Here is an 18687-nt window from a genome sequence, read left to right as displayed (position 1 = left end):
AATATACTATATACGTATCACAGATGTCCAACATTCAATTATTGACAGTGAAAATGTATTTTCCAAGTACCCACAATGACATTCTTCCATTCTCCATTAATGCATATGGTGTAGCAAGCCACTTTGACATTTAATGGCTAAATTTGACTGACTTAACATTACAAATGTCAACATCAGAGGTTTGAGTTCCCCTAATTAACAATATATGCTCCTTTGAGTTTTAACTTGTCAAAAAGTATGCTATAGATTGTAGACATCTATTATCAAGTTGGATATCTTCAAATTCATTTTGTAGATATATGAATTAGACATTTTAAGTTGGAGATATCTTGAACTATAATTCTGACCAATCAAAACTAAAATACATATATACATACATAGCTACGGAAGAGGATTAGGGCCACATGTAAAAAAATTGGAAGCAAAATTAAAAAAAATCTGAGAAAAAGTCACAATTCTTCATAGCTAATTGTCATTGTGACAATATAATTACGACGGGTCAGACTTGTGTTGTTAATATGTGAGAATATGTGTAGAACATGTGTAATGTTAATTGTCAAAATTAGCCATTAACCATACTCGTCTGTCAATCAGCGCTTCGGTATCTCCTCCTCCTTACTTGGCGTCGTGTGTGTATGTGTGTGTTCGCTTCGTGTTCGTGCGCGTCCACGTTGTTCCGATCTTCCAGCAGTCAACACATCTCTCGCTTGAAAAAAAAGGCAGCCGGTGCGGGGCACGCATATCCTCCCTTCTTCTCTCTGGCTGTGGCGGCGGCAGCAGCAGCAGCAGCAGCCTTATATATTTGTCCCGTCAAAATGAGTCGGGATGTGATGGAGTGCTGTCCTGTCATCGCTAGCTAGGCGGACAAATTCCTTCAACCAAGCCTGCTGCTGAGTCAATCACTGCGGGTTAGCACATTAGCTTTAGCCGAGGCGTTGCTTGACGGAGCGAGCTAACGGGGTAGCTAGCAGCGCAGCTCTTGTAGTTAACGTTTGCTCCTGTTCGTGAGCGGACGCATCGCTGCGGCGTGGTTAGCGCAATAACGGTTAATGTTAGCTTCTAAGCGAGGACTGCTACTTTTAATTCCTACCGCAAACTAGCTCGCTAGCGTTGGAGACGCAGGTTTGGATGTCGCGACACTGCAGTTTTCAACCACTTTTGGCGAATGGTAATGACAGAATTTGGGGCACAGTGACAGGAGGGCAGATAGAATTTAAACCCAAAAGTGCCGATATAGCGGGGGTTAATGAGATAATCCAAGTGCTATTATTATTTAGTTGCTAATCTGTGCTAGCTGCAGTAATTTTTAATATTAGCTGCAATAAGAGCAAAGCATATTAGGGGAGGCCCCACCGTCTCCTGGTTCCTCTCGCCTTCCCGAAACGCTTGTGATTAGCCGAGAACACAACCGGGAGATAGTCACAGCCGTTCTAGGCTGGGGGGCAACTTGACAGCGAGGCCCCTAGCTTTTAGTCTCCCCTCCCCCCCACGCCCCGGTCCCGTCCATCCATCCATCCATCCGTCCTGCCTTACAGACCGCCTCTTCCTCCTCGCTTGAGACATAAGCGAGGACCGAGGATTTTGGGATTGATCTGAGACCGTGAGCAAGTGGTTGGTCGGGTCCCGTCAAAACCAGAGGGGATGACTCTGGAGTCCATGATGGCTTGCTGCCTGAGCGAAGAGGCGAAGGAGTCGAAACGAATCAATGCAGAAATTGACAAACAACTCCGCCGAGACAAGCGAGACTCCAGGAGAGAGCTAAAATTACTTCTTCTCGGTACGTGGCATGCTTTCCCTCATGTGTCCCTCTTTTATTGTCACTGTCTTGTGTCGTTATATGCAAAACTAACCTCCTTGGGCCTTCTTGACAATGCTAGCAAGTATGCTGCTAGTATAGGTTGCTAGCTGAAATCCTGATAAGATTTCTGAAATGCGTGGCTTGTAGCGAGTTGAGTTTAAATTAATTAGCTAGCGTGTTCCTCTGCTTATGAGCAAGAATAGGCTTGTTAACAGATACTATCTCGTAATCTCTGTATGTGGGTGTACGTACGTGTGTGTACGTAAGTGTATGTGTTCGTACTCGTTTTTGGTACCTCCTAAGGACCCATTCTGGTGTAAACACTGACCTTGTGAGCACCAGTGGACCTCATTGACCTAATGGGGACCGAAGCCTGTTCCCAATGAGGCAGCAGATCCCCATGCCTCTGGCTGTGGTCAAAATTAGGATATAGATGTAGACTGTGGTTAGTTAGAGGTAAGGGGTAAGGTTGTTGGGATGTGAATATGACCCTTTGAATTTGAGAATGCTTAATATATAGATTTAATCAGAATTTATAATGTAGGAAAGAGAATTTTATGGGCTGTATTCAGAGAAAACACAACAACAAATACCCAGTTTCAATGCAAAAAAAATGTATATCAATTATGTCCTTAGAAGAATAGCTGCATAAAAACTGTGTGTGTAGGTTGGCATTAGTGTGCAGACAACACCCCATTTGGCATTGAAATTAGTAAGATGTCACTGTTTATACACTGCTACATGCTAGTCAGTGGGCCAGTAGCCTGCCAGTGTCTATAACCAGTGTGCTTTATTAGCTGCTGGTGGTTAGCAGGCACGGATTGTCACTTGGTAGCAGAAGAGGCAGTAGTGTTGGGCTGGTTTATGATGTTGCTCACCAGGTTGCATAACAACTGTACAGTTGGAGGTGCCCCATCTAGACCTTGCTTAGTGTTCATTCATTTTTTTTATTTATGTCTCTTATTATTAGTGTGCAACCAGTGTCACAAATCTATCCTTCTGGCGGACAGGAGGTTTGCCCCCTCATCCTGGAATATAGCTGAGTAGGTTATCTATTTTTATAGCCAGTGTGTGGGCAGGTGGGAGCTGCTGTTGAACAAGTTGCACTGTATTGCATTGATTCATAGTTCTCTGGACACAAAAGAGGAACATTTGGTTGTGCTTTCCCGCAGGTACACTTGAACTGTTTTTTAAGGTAATACATTTTGTGCATATGCAGACTCAAATACTTTAGGTGAATGACTTGAACAGCCAGCCACCTCAAACAACATATTTCAAGAGTGAATGCTTCATGGGAAATAAAAGAAAAAAAAATCAGGTGTCCATTTTAGGACAATTAAAAATATCTAGGTTGCATCCTTGGTTTCGAAACGTTTGCTCTCATTTCTTGCCCATCAAAAGCAGCCCTGGTTATTTGACATGTGTGTCTCCTTTCATTTCCCTGCTGAATACCTTTGCTTGGAGAAGTAGGCCAGTTTAGAGTCATACTGTTTCTGGGATATGTTTTAATCCATGCTTTACATCAGAATTGCACTCTGTCCCACCTTGTGGCCAAGGTGAACATGTGTGGACACTGTTTGTTTTCATGTGACGGTTTAGGAACGTATGCTGCAGTCATTGCTCTTGCCAGTTGATCGTCTCTATCAGCATTGGCTATTGTGTTTGAGTTCTCTTGTTTCCATTTTTGGTTTTGACAGGATACATTAAAATTAATGATTATTTAAGTGTCAGCTTGAGAGGCTAAAAGCAAGAACTGCAGTTGGTCGTGCTGTAAGTGCTCTATCCTGTGTGTGTTAAGTCTGACACTGGACGCCTGGATAAGGATGTGTAAGGCAGGATTAGTCCAGGTCTTAATAGGCTTGGTTAAACACATCCGCTGCTCAGACTTTGAGATGTCACTGACTCCTATTATCCACAGACACTGTTCTCAGGCCCATGGCTCTCCTTTCCTCACTGATGGATCAAATTACTTGTAGTTTCTTAGTATTTAACCACCATGCCCGATCAAGTTTACTTTACAGAAGAGGGAAAGTGATACTTTGGTTATTTGGTCTGTGCATATTGAAAGCTGACCATTTAGATATCTTTGTAGAATACTGAGTGGCTTCTGTCATCAGTGCACACTAAACTGCAAATGCAGAACACGTGCCAGAGATGCGTTGTGCATTTCAGCTGGGCTTTGCTGCAATCTACCTAACAGTTTCGTCTGGCCAAGTAGGCACGTTTTTACTTGTACATAATGTGCAACTGCAGACCCCGCTGTAGCTTTACTACTGAAATATTTTAGTGGGGATTCATGCAGTCCCACAAATTCTTTTTAAGGAATAATCCAACTCACGTCTGTTATGCGTCTGGTTTTCTTTATTGAATGATTGATGTGGAGAAGACAAATCTCCAGTGTGAGGAGTTGCAACTTTTTTTCCCCTTACCATTGTAAATTGAATATCTTTTGGGGTTTGGACAAAAACAACACAGAAGTCCAAAATGAAAATGTGACCAGTTTACAGTGTTGTAAAACAGCAGAGAACTGTAAACCCTCAAATTTGTGAAGCCAGAACGAGAGAATGGTTGGCCTTTTTTGTTTTTGTTTTTTAATATCCAAAACGTTGCCAATAGTTAACATTAGTTGGGTATCTTTACAGCACAAGATTGATATAATAGCTGTTGGAATTTTTCTTGTAACATTCCCCAAACAAAGTTTTTCCCTCTGTCTGTCCGTCTTCCTGGCAGTTTACTGTACAGCCAGGGTACAATGCCATAACAGCCCTGTCTCAACTAAATGGTTAAGAGGTTATGCCAGACAAAGGAATGAGGTTTTCTGGCTAAGAATACTATGGACGTTAGGGTTAGTTTTGTAGGTAAAAGCTATTACACCTACAAACTTAGCCACTTGGTCAGAAAATTACAGCTTTGCCAGGGCTGCAACACTGCCCACAGTCTGACTGCCTGTCACTAAGAGCCATATCAGGCCATACCAGCAGCTTCCTGCTCCACAGACCAGCGGTTTGCCTCTACTTGGTCAAAACATAGTGGGCCAGGAGCTGTAGCCTTTGTTGCATAGGGTAAAATGAGATGGAAGCGCACAACTTTAAGATTTCTCAAAGTGCTGATTGAGGTAAACAACAGAATATGCGGTAAATAAAAATATCCTGTTTTAATTTTTAAAAAATCAGGGTCCATCAGGGGAAAAAATTTTTTATCCAAGACATGGGTTTATTCCGCCATCTTTGTTAAAATCCTCATAGGTTGACTTGTTCTTGATGATCCCCCCTCTCTTGGTTCCAGGTTAATACATCCTTCAGAGGAACAATCTGAATGAAGCAAGAAGAAGGTCAGGGGTTAGGTTCCGATGTTTATTGCTGACCTTCCTTCTCTTGTGAAGCCGTCTTATTTTGATCATATATGGCAATAGGGATTTTCTAGCTCTACTCCTCAGTGGTTGTGTATGTGATTCTGTGTCGAAAGTATGGTGTTTTTAATGCCAATGGATGTGGAACTATATGGATGATGGTCAGTTTTGATTTGATTCAAGTTATTTTGTTCAGTCAACTTCACAGAAATGACAATGATTAACAAAGGGTGCGGTACAGGAAGAGGCAGAAAGTCCATTTTACTTATTTGAAGCCTCCACCTACACAATAAGTCTCCCTAAACTTTACAGCACATAATATGGGTACACTCTATGACTATATTGACAAAAACTTTTTGTTACAATAGTATAGGACTACAATAATACATAAAATAAAAGCAGCATTTTTTTAAGGCATGTTTTGAAACCCTTCATAGAGGAACAATGTTCCGCTTGATGAGAAAATGTATTCCATGTTAGTGATGTTACGGACACTAATATCAGGCTGATAATATCAAGCATCCGTATTTAGGCACCTCAAATGTTAACAAGAATTTTCTTCTGCACATGAGACACTTATGGCAGCCCATTACCAAGAGGAAAGGAATTGGGCTCGTAACTGGAAGGTTACTGGTTCAATCCTGAGACAGACCCAGGGCTGGTGTGCCCCTGAGCAAGGCACATAATTGAAAAAACCTACACAAGTAGGAGAAGTATTTCCCTAAACTATATTACATTATGAAATTGTGTGATTTTATTAGAAAATGCTGTGAAACTACGGTGGGTGGTCTAATCCACTATTAGGATAAATTGTATTCATGTATGCTAAGGAATGTGGCCACAAATGTTACCAAACCATGTCTGTAGTGCGATCTGCATGTGATTGGATCACTTAGGACGTATGTTAACACCAGGGCTAAAAGGGTTATAGTTTAGAAATGTTTTTCATGCCCTCTCAATGTGGAGCAATTAAATCTGATCATGCTGAACATACACTGCTCTGCTTCCACAGTCTGTCTCGTTTATATCCACTAAAATGTATCTGTGCTGATAGAAAGAAACTATTTTGGTTTCAAAAATAGTTTGTGTATACAATGGGAGGGATGAGCCTACTGCCTCCAGCATTTCCAATGCGCATTACAATTATCGGACATAGTTTACCAGAGGCGTTGTTTTAATTAAACAGGTTGACGATGCGTCAACAACAAAATCCCGCCTTTAACAAATTTTGATAATCTATGCCGTAGATTCATCGTGGCAGCCCTTATGCAACTAAAGCACACAGAGTATATATATCCATATCCAGCTAGTCCATATCTCTACTTTTCTGCAGTAAATGCTCAGACAGCCTTGCTCACACTCATTGTCTCCCTCCCATGGCGCGGTGTATCATACACCACTGATATTGCTCACTAGTTGACACTTGAATGCACACACACACACACACACACACACACGTTTTTAAATGGGGTCATGGCTGGTTCTCTGGAGATATGGGGGTGAATGAGGCTACATGGTGACTGTCCCACATACTGTTGCTACCCTCGGGTCCCCAGACAGGACGGGGACGTTTGCCTTTGCTCACTGCCCGTTTCCTCAGCCATCTCTGCTGACAGGGTGGCATGTTCATTCCTGTTTACTCCCACCAGCTGCTGTGTACAGTAAAGCCCACACTTCTCTCTGATCACACCATCTCGGCTGCTGCCACCTCTGTCACTTTTGACTTTATGTATGATTTGGAGGGGTTCTGAATTGTAGTGCGACTATGAAAACCTTTTGGTCAGTATTTTCTGTCAACCAAGAGTAATGAATTGCCTGTTATGTGAACCCCTAATGCAAGTGTTGTGGCCTACAAAATACAGTCAACATCTAGGATTTGGTTGTTCACTAATGGCCCTTTTCCTTTATACAGTTCTAGCACTACTTGGCTCTACTCGACTCTACCCAGTTTGGGTATCGGGCTCGTTGTTTTCCATTACTTCTCAAATGTGGGTGTGGTCGCCGTAGTATGGCTGCACCGTGACACCGTTTTATACATAACACAAACAATGGAGGACATTGAGGCAAAGGTGTACTTGCTGCTCAATCCCGTGTACGGACCACGGTGTATTTTTGCAGACGGCAGCCATGTATGCTCGCTGTAACGCTGTTGCTTTTTTAAAAAATAAAAAAAATGGTGGGTTTGATTCTTGTGTCCGACATTGTGCTCTTGACTCGTGGCTATCCCTAATAGAAAAGCAAAAAAACGAGTCGAGTTGAGCGCTGAGTGCTATAATTGTGTAGTTGAAAAGGGCCACTAGGGTCCGTGCAAATTAGAGTTGTTCCGATTCCGATACTGCCGAAAATGTGGGTATCGGTATCGGCGAGTACTGGAGTCCATGCACCGATCCGATACCACGTTATTTAATAGAGCTCCGTTAGCTCTGACACGGTTCTTCTTCGCCGCTCTTGAAACGGTTGCGCTGTGCTGTTTTAGAGCTGCTACTCTTTTATGAGGGTTTTTATTTATTTTTGTGCTCACCCACACCCACTCAACCACAGCAGCACTTAGCTCACGCTCACTAGTGAACAGACAAAGCTGTCCTGAGTTGGTCAAATGAATGTGTGTGAATTATGTGCCGCACATGCCGTAGCATGTATGTTCAATTTACAGCTCTGTAACCCACGCACAAGCAGCACTCGGCAGATGCAGAGGCATCAGCACAAAAGCAAGCAGTGTTGTGCCCAGAACCCGAAAACAAAAGCAGTACCTGTTGAAAAGCTGCAACAAAAATGAGAGAGGAGGAGTCCTCCTTACTTTTCTCTGGACGGCTGTGTGTATGTTTGCAGTCTGAATGGCGGGTAATTTCAGGAAAAAGAGGGGAAGAAATGGGCCATCACAGTGGAGGTAATATCCATGCCTTGAGGTTGACCACAGGATCTGTGTGTGTCCACAGTTGGTTAGGCAGCTGGTGAGTGTGTTGTGTAGCTCCGGGCTGTCTTGGCTCGATCCCTTTTTATGTCTAAAAAAGGCCAGTTTCCAAGAGGAATTTAGTGAAAGATTGAGACTCACGCTTTATTGCGATTATACTTGTGACTGTCTGACTCGTGCTATCTTTCTAGGTCAAGCCAAAAAACCTATATGATGCGAATGTCTATGTTTTGATTGTATGTCAGCTTCTGCCACATCCATTTAAAATGTATACTCCCTGCTGAGATTGGATTGTCATGCCCTGCCTGAGAGGATAGTTCATAAACCCTGATAAGCCAACAGCATTCAAATCCTTGCACCATTATCTTTATGTGTATTTGCATGCAGGTTTACCATGATGCTTAAAATCCCCTTCTTCTGTTCATAGAAAGCTTTGACTGACATTGCAGGAGAAGCCAGGTTTAGCAAGGATGATCCAGTGGCCTGGCTTGCCGTGCTTAGATATGAAGCGTGATGGAAGACTTGTAGGACATGAGCAGACCGCTTTAACAAGCAGGCTCCGTACACAAACACACACACGCCCTTAAAAAATGTTAACTCAAAGGGTCATTTTAAAGGTGTGTTGGAAGGACAAAATGTCATCCTCGTTAAGATACAGGAACAAATACACACACATGCAGACAAGGCAAGATAACAACAATGATGGTGTAGCAGCAAAACTGCTGCACAGAGGCAAAAGTGTGTCAGGTGTTGTATGTCATGAACTGACATCAGTTGCTGTAAAGGTTTATGAAAACCAGCCTGGCAACAAGTTGAAGTGTTTGGCTACTTTACATGACAGATAGATGTTATTATTTACATGTTGGTTTTACTCTGGCTCTTTATAACTCAGCTTGGCAGAGCAAATATAATTTTAGTGCTCATTTTCACCTGGTTACTTGTGATTGAGATTTGGAGACTAGCCCTGATCCAAGAAACGCTGCAGCTTTACAAAGGACTAGTATTGGGGCATAATCTGAGCTTTCTTTTCAGTTTCTCTCTCACACCGTTAGCTACCTAGAACAAAAAGCTTCATCAAACCTAAGTAGTGTACGAGCTATTAAAAGGTGGCCTCCTTTTTCTAGGTCATTACTAAAAAAGAATGGATGGAGCGTAGTTATGAATATCCAAAATTCTTGACAGAGTGGGATGAGAATGGAGGGGCATAAATCTAGCCAAAGGGAAGTGAGAAGGGGAGGAGGGGATGAGTGTGTATTTGTCAGGGGGAGCTGGTGAGGGCATGGAAATGGTTGTGGCTGACGCTGGTACAATCTGTGGAGGAGAAAAGGGAAGACAGAGGCTCACAGTGTGTTGTCTGGTGAAAGAGGGACACGACAGTTAAGAGAACATAGTGGAGGGAGATCTTGTGACCGGGGTCACGAGAAATAAATCAGACATAAAGTTGATCCTCTTGCTCTTTTGCTGAAGCAGTCTGCGCTCACTAGCAAGATGGATGTTGGCCACCACAGCTCAGTAGGATAACACAATCTGTGTTATCTGTGTATTTTCTTTTTTTATGACTACCTTTTAATTACCAGAATCGCAACACATTGAGATACAGATGTTTCACTCTGATTAAATCCTAATCTAACATCTTCCCCTTTTTAAGTGAAGAGAGAGAATTGCGCTTGTTTCCCCCTCCTATGCCCACAGTGCTGAAACAAGATTTTTTTTTCTTGGATTAAGGTATTGCTTTCAGCATCAGCTGAGAAGCTGCTAGCTCTGCCAGCTGTTTTGTCTGAGCCTGGTGTTAGGAACCCCCTGGTATTGACCTCAGATCCCCCTTACAGTCTCTGTAGAGCCAAGGCCCTTCTGCTTTGTGGTACACCAAATGATGAAGAGCACAATGCAAGCCTGAGGGGCTCATAGTTATATTTACTGTCTGCTACAGGAGAGAGTAGAGAGAAGGGGTGGAGGGGAGTTTTCTTTTTTTTTTTTTAAAGAGATGGGAGAAGAAGGGAGGGAGAAATAAAAACTCAGGAACTAAAGGAGAGGGAGACAGAGGATGGGGTTGCCATGGTAACAGAAATATGGCTGCTCTTCAAAAACCTTGAATGTAGGTGGTGGTGAGATGAGTGTATGTGTGTTTTTCTTTCTTCCTCATCGTTCCCTTTCAGTTTTGCAGATATATCATGGATGTGTGTTCCCTTTTGATTTCACGGAGTGGTTGAGATGCCATCGACATCTTTTTTTTTTTCTTTTTTTTCTTTCTATTTTCTTTTCGGTTGGGGGCGTTTCTGGGCATGTAGAGCACAGTGGACTAGTGTGAAATGTGGGTTAGGCCAACAGACCCCCAAGCAAGTATGGGGGGAAAAATATTGCAATCACTTCAAAAGTTTTACTAAATTCAGACGTTTTTTTTTTACACCAAGTCATGAATGTTCATGAACAGAATAATAATCTGAAGGTAAACAATAGGTTCCTTGCACTTTGTGACAGGAGCCGTTTCAGCCCCTGGCACATAATAATTAATTTGGATTCACATATTTCTTAAAGGCTCGTTTGTCTCATGTATAACCCTGGAAACCTGACAAAATTTGGAATATTCCACTGATCATACTGTACATCTAGATATATATACATACATATATACATATAAAAGGTCAGGCCAGGGGTCACTCAGGAGAGGAGAAGAGAAAGTTGGATCAGTGAAGGAATGCTGCCTTTTGAGAACGACCCCTGGCCTGACCTTTTAGCATAGGCCGTTCCGTGATGATCTAGGGCAAGTTCTCTAAATTGTTCTTATTAGATTAGTGGGTATCTTCCCACCCACTCGTCTCTGCTCTTCTTCCTGGAAATATTTTCGATTCTCTCGGTTTCCAAACTGTGTGATAACATCCTGACGTTGCACAAAGGAGCTTTGACAAATCAGCGGTCATAACCTGTTTAGGTAATTAGCCTTGAATCCTAGCAGAGATATTTATTAATCAGTGAAACCTACTAATATGGACATCTGACATTAATCAAGTTTTGTGTGAAGCAGTAGCCAATTACTTCGGTTTCATATTCAACAGTTGGTGCAGATTTGTTTTATTGATTAACAGAAATTACTAAATACAAATTAATCATTATATGAATGTAGCGTGTTCTACCATCTCTAGATCAGTATCTGCTGCCGGTCAAATTATTAATTCAACACTGGTATCAGTCCAGCATTTGTATTGATACCCACAAGCATTTTAGAGATGCAATGAATGCACTCTAGTGCAAGATTTTGCAATAAATCCTTTTTGGAGAGGTGTACTTTTACTTATAATGTACTGTACTAATAATTATGTGTATATACACACAGGCCAAGGAAGGTACATAAAATTTGTAAATAACACAATGTCAAATAAGTAGAAGTGTGTGTCTACATTTGTTTGGCCAATGGAACGCTTGTACAGTATGTCTGCCACAATGCTCACCTATGTATTCAGTCGGCTTTCACTGTGTTTGGTCTAACTGGCTTTGAAAGGATTTAATACCCTGCTTTTTAGCCCATTTATGTTGTAATTGGTCCACTTTGGCTAAAAAGGCTACTGGGTGCATTGTAACTAATTGAATCTAGAGATCATGTGCAGATTTGTTTTCCCCAGCAGGTACAGTCTAAGTGGACCGATGTTTTCTTTGATTGATGACAGCTTTGTTATTGTCTCTGATTGACTCCTTAGAAACCTTAGAAAGTGAATCCAGGCTGGCCAGTGACTTAGTCCCTGACTGTTTTTTGTTTTTTTTCCCCTCTGCATTCTATGTTGTGTTCAGGTACGGGAGAAAGTGGCAAGAGCACCTTCATCAAGCAAATGAGGATCATCCATGGAGCAGGATATTCAGATGAAGATAAGAGAGGTTTCATCCGACTTGTTTACCAAAACATCTTCACCTCCATGCAGGCTATGATCCGAGCCACTGAGACCCTCAAGATCCCATATAAATATGAACAGAATAGGGTAAGGACAGACCCACAGGAATCATAAATAACTGTTCTTATACATTGTATTGTGTTTATCTGCCTGCCCATGTGTAATTTTTGGAACATTTGTGCAGAGATGTGCATTTAATACATAAAAATAGCTGGAAATAAAGAATTTACTGACCGTGTGGGCGCGTGTTATCTTTGGAATATGTAATATAAGATCTAAATGATCATTATCTGGTTATTCTAGGAAACACTGATGTGTCTTTGTAAATCTGCTTGCATTTTTATTTGATCATTTTCTTGTCTTGTTTGTGTGTTTGTGTGTGTGTGTGTGTGTGTGTGTGTGTGTGTGTGTGTCTGTCTCTCTCTCTCTCTCTCTCTCTCTAGTCTAATGCCATGCTTGTGAAGGACGTGGACATTGAGAAGATCTCTAATTTTGACCAGACCTACGTTGTAGCTATCAAGACCCTTTGGGCCGACCCGGGGATCCAGGAGGCCTACGACCGCCGCAGAGAGTACCAGCTGTCTGACTCCACTAAATAGTACGTCTGTGCATGCGTGTGTGTCAGACAATGGTTATGATGTCTGTGTGTTTGTGTCTGTTGTTGGTTTGGATGCATTTTTAGTAGGTTTGTTATTCTCAACCTTTAGCTTTTTGCAGAGTTTTTCATGGTTGTTTGTGTGCACGATTTGAAGAAAGTTGTCAGAGCAATTTGACATGTGTAAGGCTGGTGGTGCATGCGTGTAATTACCTTGTGGGTATTGCAATGTACGCTTGGCACGGCAGCACATTAGATTTTTGTCAACCGCACAAGGTCTTTACTTGCAGCATTCTAAATGTACTGGCTTTTCTTCCCGCAAGTGAACAATCTTATCAGAAGAATATACACAAACCACCATTCCACTGTGTGTGTGTGCGTGTGTGTGTGTGTGTGTGTGTTCAGCGAAAATACGTGATAAAAAGTTGAATGTGTCATTTAGGTTTCTTACATGTGAGAGTAATGCGTTGCTGCGATCACAGCTGTAATTTAATGTGATTATAAACTAGGGATGCTTTTATGACGACCAGGTATTTGTCTTCATCAGGACTGCTAGTCCTGTCAAGTGTTTATGCTAGAAAAGGTCCCTAAAGAGGTAATACAAGTGTACCCACACACACACACACACACAAATTGATTATCTCTTGCCCCCACTGAGAGTGCTCGGCTGTTCCTCTTGCTAAAATAACAGAGGAAGCTAGAATTTCACACAATCATTCATGGGATGAATACATCCTGTAGCACTCGGACCTAGACTCAAAGCAAAGCTACAACATGTTATCAGGACTATAAGGAAATACAATAAACATTCTTTGATTAATGTATCTTTTAATATACTCAAAAATAGACACTATAACTGACTTGTCAACAATCTAATAATCGAATATTCATGCCCCTCCATATTATAAACCGCATACTGCCGTCTACAGGCAGAGAATACGCACTCTGCTCTAATAATGTCTCCATCAATGTTAAACGTCCGCACTCTCCAGTCGTTTGTTTCTTATTAAATATACCACTTAAATTTTTTTAGTATGAGGCGTCTCAAATGTTCACAATAGGACGACAAAACCACATAAAGTCAAAGAAAATTTGCCAAAATTTGTGTTTCCAACTTAGTGGCAGCCAAATTTGTCAGCTCTTTGTTCTGTGGTTGTGAGTTTGCCAGAATTAACACAGTGTGATGATTTATGAAAGGAGGGACTAAACTCGCTTTGTAGTGCCCCCTGGTTGTGAAATCCATGTACTACAGTGTTTCAAGTCTGTTTGCAATAAGATGGTCAATATTGATCATGAGTGTGTTTTAAAAAAAAAATGTGTGATATGTTTATGTATATCTCTAGTTACCTTAGCGATATAGATCGTGTGACTGCGGAGGGATATGTTCCCACCCAGCAGGATGTGCTGAGGGTCCGTGTTCCCACAACGGGTATAATAGAATACCCTTTTGACCTGGAGAACGTCATATTCAGGTACCCCTAAGGACTACACCATCACCATGGCTACAGGACGGAAACCACTGATAACCTGTCAGGATGTTGATTAAGAGCTGGTTAGTTGTAGTAGGAAAAAAAAAAATCAACAAATTATCAGTTTTCTGTCAGCTCAGTTAAAAAGAAAATTACAAATGCTTCTTAAGTAACCAGTGTTAAGTACCCCATTTGTGTCAGGGGTGTAAAATCTTGTATAGATCAGATGAACCTGAAAATCACTGATTAGATATCAGTGATTTTTCTCCACAGTTGGGCTGAGATTCTGCTCTAAACCGTGTGGGGAGCAGCCCCCAAATACCAGATGAAGGACTAGACATTGATGTCAAAGATTCCCCAGGAAGTTGACATAAAGTTTGGTAGATGATTGGCACAATTTAAACTAAATGATAATGTTTCCTGCTGTCTTTGAGATCAAACTTGTCCAAATTCTCATACTTGATTCAAGATGCTGCTATTGTCACTGATCCTACTTCATTTTCTGCGACAGTATACACATGCCTTGACTTAAATTAACATTTCTAATCGGAAAAAAGGTCCAAATGTGCTGAACCTTAAAAGTCCTATATTGGTTTGTGGAGGCAGAAAGTGTTGATAGACCAGGGACACTAACTAACACCCCTTTGTCTCTGAGATGTGGCCTTTTCTCCAAAGCTTCTTCAACAGGACTGATCCACACTTCCTGGAATGGCAGGGGCGTTGCTGTAATTGCCTGTCACGCTTTATATAACTGTTTTCCCTTCTCTTCCCCCCCTCTCTTTATCTCTCTGTCTTTCTTTCTCCAATGGCCTGCCTTTAGTTATCTTTCCGATCTGGATCGTATTGCTGATCCCAGCTATCTTCCCACGCAGCAAGACGTGCTCAGGGTGCGCATCCCCACCACAGGAATCATAGAGTACCCCTTCGACTTGCAGAGCATCATTTTCAGGTAGAACAATACCAATGAGTCCCCTTCATGTTGTGCCGTGACGTAATCAAGTCATAAGTCATGCGATGTGTTTTTACCCAAACCCGTTCACTGAAAGAACCCGTTACCTGTGACTTCTGATTTTCACATTTTACTGAAGTGTCTCTTTAGAAATCCGTAGCATTTTAGTCTCCTCACAGCCCTACGTTTTCTCTCACCTCCTGCCAACAACTGAAAGCATACCACACATAATGCAAACCCCAGATGAACATGAAGTCCTACATTCTGGTGCCCGGCCTGTAAATGGGTCACCTCCCCTCCTCCTCCTCCTCTCCTTCTCTTCTTTGTGGCTGGCAAAAGAAACGAGGTCGTCCTCTCTGGTGTAGGACTGTTATTTTGGGTAGCAGGTCCTGCAGGGCCTATATTGGCCCCTGGTCTCTGTGGACCACAATGGACTGGGCCACCACTAGAGGGCACAATTGTGCAGCTCTGTAAAAGACTGCTCTGCACCTGGTCTGGAGACTCGCACCTGTGCATCCCATGCATAAGCACAGGCACTTAAATAAATTGTATGAGTGCCATTTATGTATCGGGTTTATGGGGTAAAGATCCTGGATTTGTTGGATTTCATTTAGTCAGTTTTGACACACGATAGCTTTTAATGAAACTGGGACTATGAACTCCCCGGTGAGTGAAGGCTGACTTTGTCAAGGAGAAACGTCACGAGGATTCACACATTCTATCAGCGTCGCTCTTCATGAATGGCCTCAGCTAAATAAAACTTTTCCGCTTCAAGTGTTTTTGCTTAGCCAGTTGCTAGTTGTCATATCTTGTTAACACTGCACACCTTGAGTGTTAGGTGATACAGGAGACATCCCTAACATTAAAAGGATCCCCCCCATCAGAGTTTCCCCCTGTATCTTAACCATTTCTGTCTTCCTTTGCCCTTTTTTTGGGCCCCCCACCCCTCATCCCCATTCGTCACCTCCAAGTGCATTTCAGAGCTTGGCAATTGGTGCTTTACCACTCATGCACACTGGAAGAGGCAGAGGAACATATTCAGTAAAGACACAAATGCCTTATAATCCTTCACTTATACGGTATCGCATAAACGGCACTACAGGCACATCTAATATTTAATAATAATCATATTGTCTAAACCCTTGAATGCCACTCAGTTCTTCCATTTTATGGATATAAATAAAATACAAATGAATCAATCTGAGATTGGGGCCTTTTTAAATGATATGAAAATATACAGATAATCTGCCAGATTTCTGTATTTCATTTTGGGTAGTTTCTGGTTTTGCAGGAGGTTTTTACCACTGTGCAGAAAATATTGAATTGACCTTAAAAATTTCATAAACTGAGTGGCTTTCCTTTAAAACTGATCTGGACATGTCCTTAGGTTTTGAAGCTTTAACCTTCGCAGTGGCATGCATGAAGCAATTATAGCGTAATTCAAAAATCTTGTCCCTTCTTTGTCTCTTGTTAGTTTTTCTTCTCTAATGTCGAGCATGCCGCTTTGCTTCTTCATTTCTTCGCTGTCCTCCAGGATGGTGGACGTGGGCGGTCAGAGGTCGGAGAGAAGAAAGTGGATCCACTGTTTTGAGAACGTCACCTCCATCATGTTCCTCGTGGCGCTGAGCGAGTACGACCAAGTCCTGGTGGAGTCCGACAACGAGGTGGGTAAACCGGGGACGGTGGACGCTCGCCATCTGTGTCTTCACTGACGTGCACACAGAGCAGATCTAACGGGACATATTGAAATATTGAAACTGTTCTTTCACTCCACTCTCTCCAGAACCGCATGGAGGAGAGTAAAGCTCTGTTCAGGACTATCATTACCTACCCGTGGTTTCAGAACTCCTCCGTCATCCTCTTCCTCAACAAGAAGGACCTGCTGGAGGAGAAGATCTCCTACTCGCACTTGGTGGACTATTTTCCTGAGTTTGATGGTGAGATCTTTTTGTTTTGTTTTTTTTACGGATAATGACAATGTTTTTCACTTGTGTCACTTCCTTAGTGTAGATGTGAAACGGCTGCATCAAGTAACATTCCCACCTGAAGACTGTGAAAAGCAATCTTCTGACCAGCATCCGTGAATATTAGCTTTAAAACTCGCCTTACCAAACCTCACTACCAATCCTCTGTCTCTGAGACAAGCCGTGAATTTGATTTGATTTCGCGAGTGATGAAGTCAGAAAACTGAGAAAACTCTGAGCTCACTATTCCCGCTTCAGATTCAATCAATAAAAATCCCAATGATATTCAGTTTATTATAAAATGTGAATGCAAGTGTGTATCAACTTGCCTGAGATGCTCACGTGTGCATTTAAGGTTTTTGCTGATGCATAAGAAACGGAAGAGTAAAAGTACTAATGGCACTCTGCATGTCTCTCTCACTGCTAGAATGTGAATTTGCCATATGAAGCAATAGAACTACACCACACATGTGAAAAGTGACCTCGCCACACACACGTTTACACGTGCTTCTCGCTCTCTGAATTCCAGGTCCCCAGAGAGATGCGCAGGCAGCCCGCGAGTTCATCCTCAAGATGTTTGTGGACTTAAACCCCGACAGCGACAAGATCATCTACTCTCACTTCACCTGTGCCACGGACACTGAGAACATCCGCTTTGTGTTTGCAGCTGTCAAAGACACCATCCTACAGCTCAACCTCAAAGAGTACAACCTGGTGTGAGAGCTCATGTACGACACGCATCTCCTCCTTCCCCATTGCACAAATGCACCCCGTTTGGAAGTGTGCGCCCAGCTCCACTTGCGTTACACACTACACCATGCCTGCACACACAAACACATACATGTATACACCCCAACAGAGCCCTTCCTTCACCCCAAGTTCCATACATTCACATAATCCTCCTACCTGCAAATGCCACCCATGCTCTTTCACCAAAGCTCGCCCTCTTCTTCTTCACTTGGCAGCTTGTTGTGTCAGAATCCTTTTTCTCCTTGCGAAGCTGCTCCGTGTGTCAGATTTGGCCTCGGCTGCTGGCTCTGGCACACAAACCTTTACATGGGCTGTACAGTGACTGAAGGGGACTTGGGTCTTTGTGCGTCTGTGTGTCTGTGTGTGTATTTGGGCATCGACTTGAAGGAGCTATGTTTTGGTGAATAGCGGCATCGAACCCCTTTGGCCCCCCGAAGCCGACCCCTCAGGGGTGTGAGATCAGATCCTCCGTCGTCTCCTTTTATGAGCTTGTGCTGGTGCGGAGGGGACGTGCACACCGTATCTCCTGAAAACACCCAGGGACCTTTGGCTGCATGCTAAAGATGAAGATACTTCAGAACGACTCGGGAGAGGATGTGAGGTTGCACGCACGACACAAGGGGGGATGGGGCTGAGAATTCTGTCTCCACCTCGTGTCTATGAATGTACCCCACCAGTATGAGCATCGCAATTGCAAAAAAAAAATATATATATATTATGAAGTCAATGCATATATAAACACACTTAAGAAAAAAAAGCACGAGGGGGCAAGACACAGCTAATAAAAAAAATCTCATTTCTGAGGTTTTTACGATGTTTTTAACATTAGAAAGTTGTTGCCAAGTCCATTAAACTAATAACGACTAAAAGGAGAGGTGATAGGAAATTGTGAGAAAATCTTAAAATATACATCTTAAAAAGAAACGACCACAAATTTACTTGACGTAAGGATCAGTTCAAGATTTCTGTGTTTTCATGTTTAGGTTAATCACATGGCTTCCCTCCTCCGAATGTTATCTGT

General features: G+C 42.4%; 1 protein-coding gene across 2 annotated transcripts; it reads left to right on the top strand.

Annotated features, from left to right (window-relative positions):
* Positions 1–619: 619 nt before the first annotated feature.
* LOC122782615 (guanine nucleotide-binding protein G(q) subunit alpha-like) lies at positions 620–18408 on the top strand. Of its 2 annotated transcripts, XM_044047033.1 has the most exons (8): positions 620–1777; positions 11842–12026; positions 12383–12537; positions 13878–14006; positions 14824–14952; positions 16487–16616; positions 16736–16889; positions 17446–18408. In XM_044047033.1, exons 1-8 carry the CDS (start codon positions 1642–1644, stop codon positions 17634–17636), a joined length of 1209 nt encoding a protein of 402 aa, XP_043902968.1. In that variant the 5' UTR covers positions 620–1641; the 3' UTR covers positions 17637–18408. The 2 variants fall into 2 exon arrangements, with proteins under 2 accessions (XP_043902968.1, XP_043902967.1); XM_044047032.1 differs by lacking the exon at positions 13878–14006 and having other exon boundaries at positions 622–1777.
* The last annotated feature ends 279 nt before the right edge of the window (positions 18409–18687 follow it).

Source organism: Solea senegalensis, linkage group LG16 (genome assembly GCF_019176455.1).
Source record: "Solea senegalensis isolate Sse05_10M linkage group LG16, IFAPA_SoseM_1, whole genome shotgun sequence".
NCBI lineage: Eukaryota > Metazoa > Chordata > Actinopteri > Pleuronectiformes > Soleidae > Solea > Solea senegalensis.
This window is presented reverse-complemented; position numbering and strand designations above follow the sequence as displayed.

Coding starts and splice junctions, on each gene's coding strand:
- LOC122782615 (XM_044047033.1), top strand. CDS start 1,642: ATGACTCTGGAGTCCATGATGGCTTGCTGCCTGAGCGAAGAGGCGAAG. Junction 1,778..11,841: donor GCTAAAATTACTTCTTCTCG/GTACGTGGCATG, acceptor TGTTGTGTTCAG/GTACGGGAGAAAGTGGCAAG. Junction 16,890..17,445: donor CTATTTTCCTGAGTTTGATG/GTGAGATCTTTT, acceptor TCTGAATTCCAG/GTCCCCAGAGAGATGCGCAG.